At 39.0% G+C, this 2,205-nt stretch overlaps 1 protein-coding gene across 1 annotated transcript; it reads left to right on the plus strand.

The window, feature by feature from the left end:
- The first annotated feature begins 1,026 nt into the window (after positions 1 to 1,026).
- LOC144244169 (olfactory receptor 11H7-like) lies at positions 1,027 to 1,953 on the plus strand. Its single transcript, XM_077779394.1, has one exon. It carries the CDS (start codon positions 1,027 to 1,029, stop codon positions 1,951 to 1,953), a length of 927 nt encoding a protein of 308 aa, XP_077635520.1.
- The last annotated feature ends 252 nt before the right edge of the window (positions 1,954 to 2,205 follow it).

The following is a 2,205-nucleotide window of genomic DNA, read 5'->3' on the forward strand; positions in this document are numbered from 1 at the left end:
ATTTTGAAACAAGTACTTGACTTGAAACAAACTCTTTAATGAGAGATTTACGTAAATTATTCAAACACTGCACTTGTTTAAAATAGGGAAGATTCAATTGACAAATTAGGGGACTTTTTGAAGTTTTTAAATTATTTATTTCGAGAGAGAGTATGTGCACAAGTGGTGGTGGGGTCAGGGGGCAGAGAGAGAGGGAGATAGAATCGGAAGCAGGCCCCAGGCTCCGAGCTGTGAGCACAGAGCTCATCACAGGGCTCAAACCCACCGACAGGGAGACCATGACCTGAGCCGAAGTTGATGCTTAAGCAACAGAGCCACTCAGGTATGACAAATTAGGGAAGTTTAAAATAAAAGCATAAAGTTAATTCAAGTAATATTCTGAGGTAACCATTAACTCTCAACTCTCCAGAAAAATCTTGCTATGACCTCTCCTCCTGGCTTTTATGCTAAAATTTAAAATTCATTAATATGTTATATGAGAAAATTATTCTGATGTGAAAAGCTCAGAGAGCATAATGGACATTCACAGCCCTAGATTATCAGAGATGTCAAGTACTTTCTACTTAGTGAGAGATGTAAAAAAAAAAATGTTATTCCAGTCCTAATTCTTGGCTAAAAACTTAACACAGACTAAAAGCTGTTCTGTCAGAAATAGTTAACTGTGGGTGGGGAAAAAATACAAACTGATAACCACTTTACTGCATTTAACAGAGGGTAATACTCTGAGTTTCCAAAGTCTCAAAGGGAAGGTGGTATTTACATTTTAAACCTCACCCCACTGATAATGAAAATCCAAAAAACATAAATATGCCATTATTATAAATCAAAGTTTATTGAAATTTGGGATAGTCAGAATTATTGACTGGTTACTTTTAAATAAGAGCTGATGAGTTAATAGATGAGTTATTCCAAACTAATTGCCAAATAGCCAACATACACACCTTGCATAGGTTTCCTACCAGTTTTCCAGGAAACAAAATAACTTGTATAATGGTGTTTTCTTTCTCCTCTGCAGCCCTGGAATTCATGAACAGTTCAGAGACAAGCACTGTGACTGAGTTTGTCCTCCTAGGCTTCCCTGGTTCTCAGGAGTTGCAAAGTTTCCTTTTCTCACTGTTCTTTGGAATCTATATATTTACTGTAATGGGAAATGGGACCATTGTCTGTGCTGTGAGGTTGGACCAAAGGCTCCATACCCCAATGTATATTTTCCTAGGGAATTTTGCTTTCCTTGAAATCTTGTACATTACCTCCACTGTGCCCAGTATGCTAGTCAATTTCCTCTCAGAGACAAAAACCATCTCTTTTGTTGGCTGTTTCCTCCAGTTATATTTTTTTACTTCCTTTGGTACAACTGAGGCATATTTCCTATGCATCATGGCATATGATCGGTACCTCGCTATCTGTCACCCACTGCACTACTCAACCACCATGACCCAACAACTCTGCTATATCTTGATATCTCTTTGTTGGGTGTTTGGGTTCCTTAGTTACTCTGTCTCCACTATACAGCTCTCTCAATTGCCTTTCTGTGGACCCAACACCATTGATCACTTTATGTGTGACATGGACCCACTGATGGCTCTGTCCTGTGCCTCAGCTCCAGTCATGGAGATCATCTTCTATGTCCTGAACTCCCTCATTATCATCCTCACACTTCTGTATATTCTTGGCTCCTATACTCTTTTACTGAGAGCTGTGTTAAAAATGCCTTCAGCTGCTGGCCTGTGGAAGGCCTTTTCCACCTGCGGATCACATCTGACAGTGGTATGCTTATTCTTTGGAGCACTTTTGGCAATGTATGTGAGCCCCACAGCTGATAACCCAGCTGAAATGCAGAAGATTTTGACTTTGTTCTACTCCGTGGTGACTCCCTTCTTAAACCCTCTGATATATAGCTTACGAAACAAGGAAATGAAGGCTGCACTGAAGAAAATCCTGAGGATAGAATGAACATAAACTAGTCTACATGAGACCAAGCAAACCAATGTCCAGACATAAAAAAATTAATTAAGAAAGACTTGATTTACTGCTACCAATTCTCCAATGCACACTTTAAAGAATATATTTTTCAGTGAGGTCCCTCAATCCTTTATTCTTCAACCAACCTGGTAGAATTAAACCATAGCTGGTTCACTTTACATTGCAAATGTAACAACAATATTTCCAACATGGATACCTCCAGTAGATAGTAATATGAGGGCA

The sequence above is a fragment of the Crocuta crocuta genome, unplaced genomic scaffold, assembly GCF_008692635.1.
Source record: "Crocuta crocuta isolate KB4526 unplaced genomic scaffold, BGI_CrCroc_1.0 scaffold867, whole genome shotgun sequence".
Classification (NCBI taxonomy): domain Eukaryota; kingdom Metazoa; phylum Chordata; class Mammalia; order Carnivora; family Hyaenidae; genus Crocuta; species Crocuta crocuta.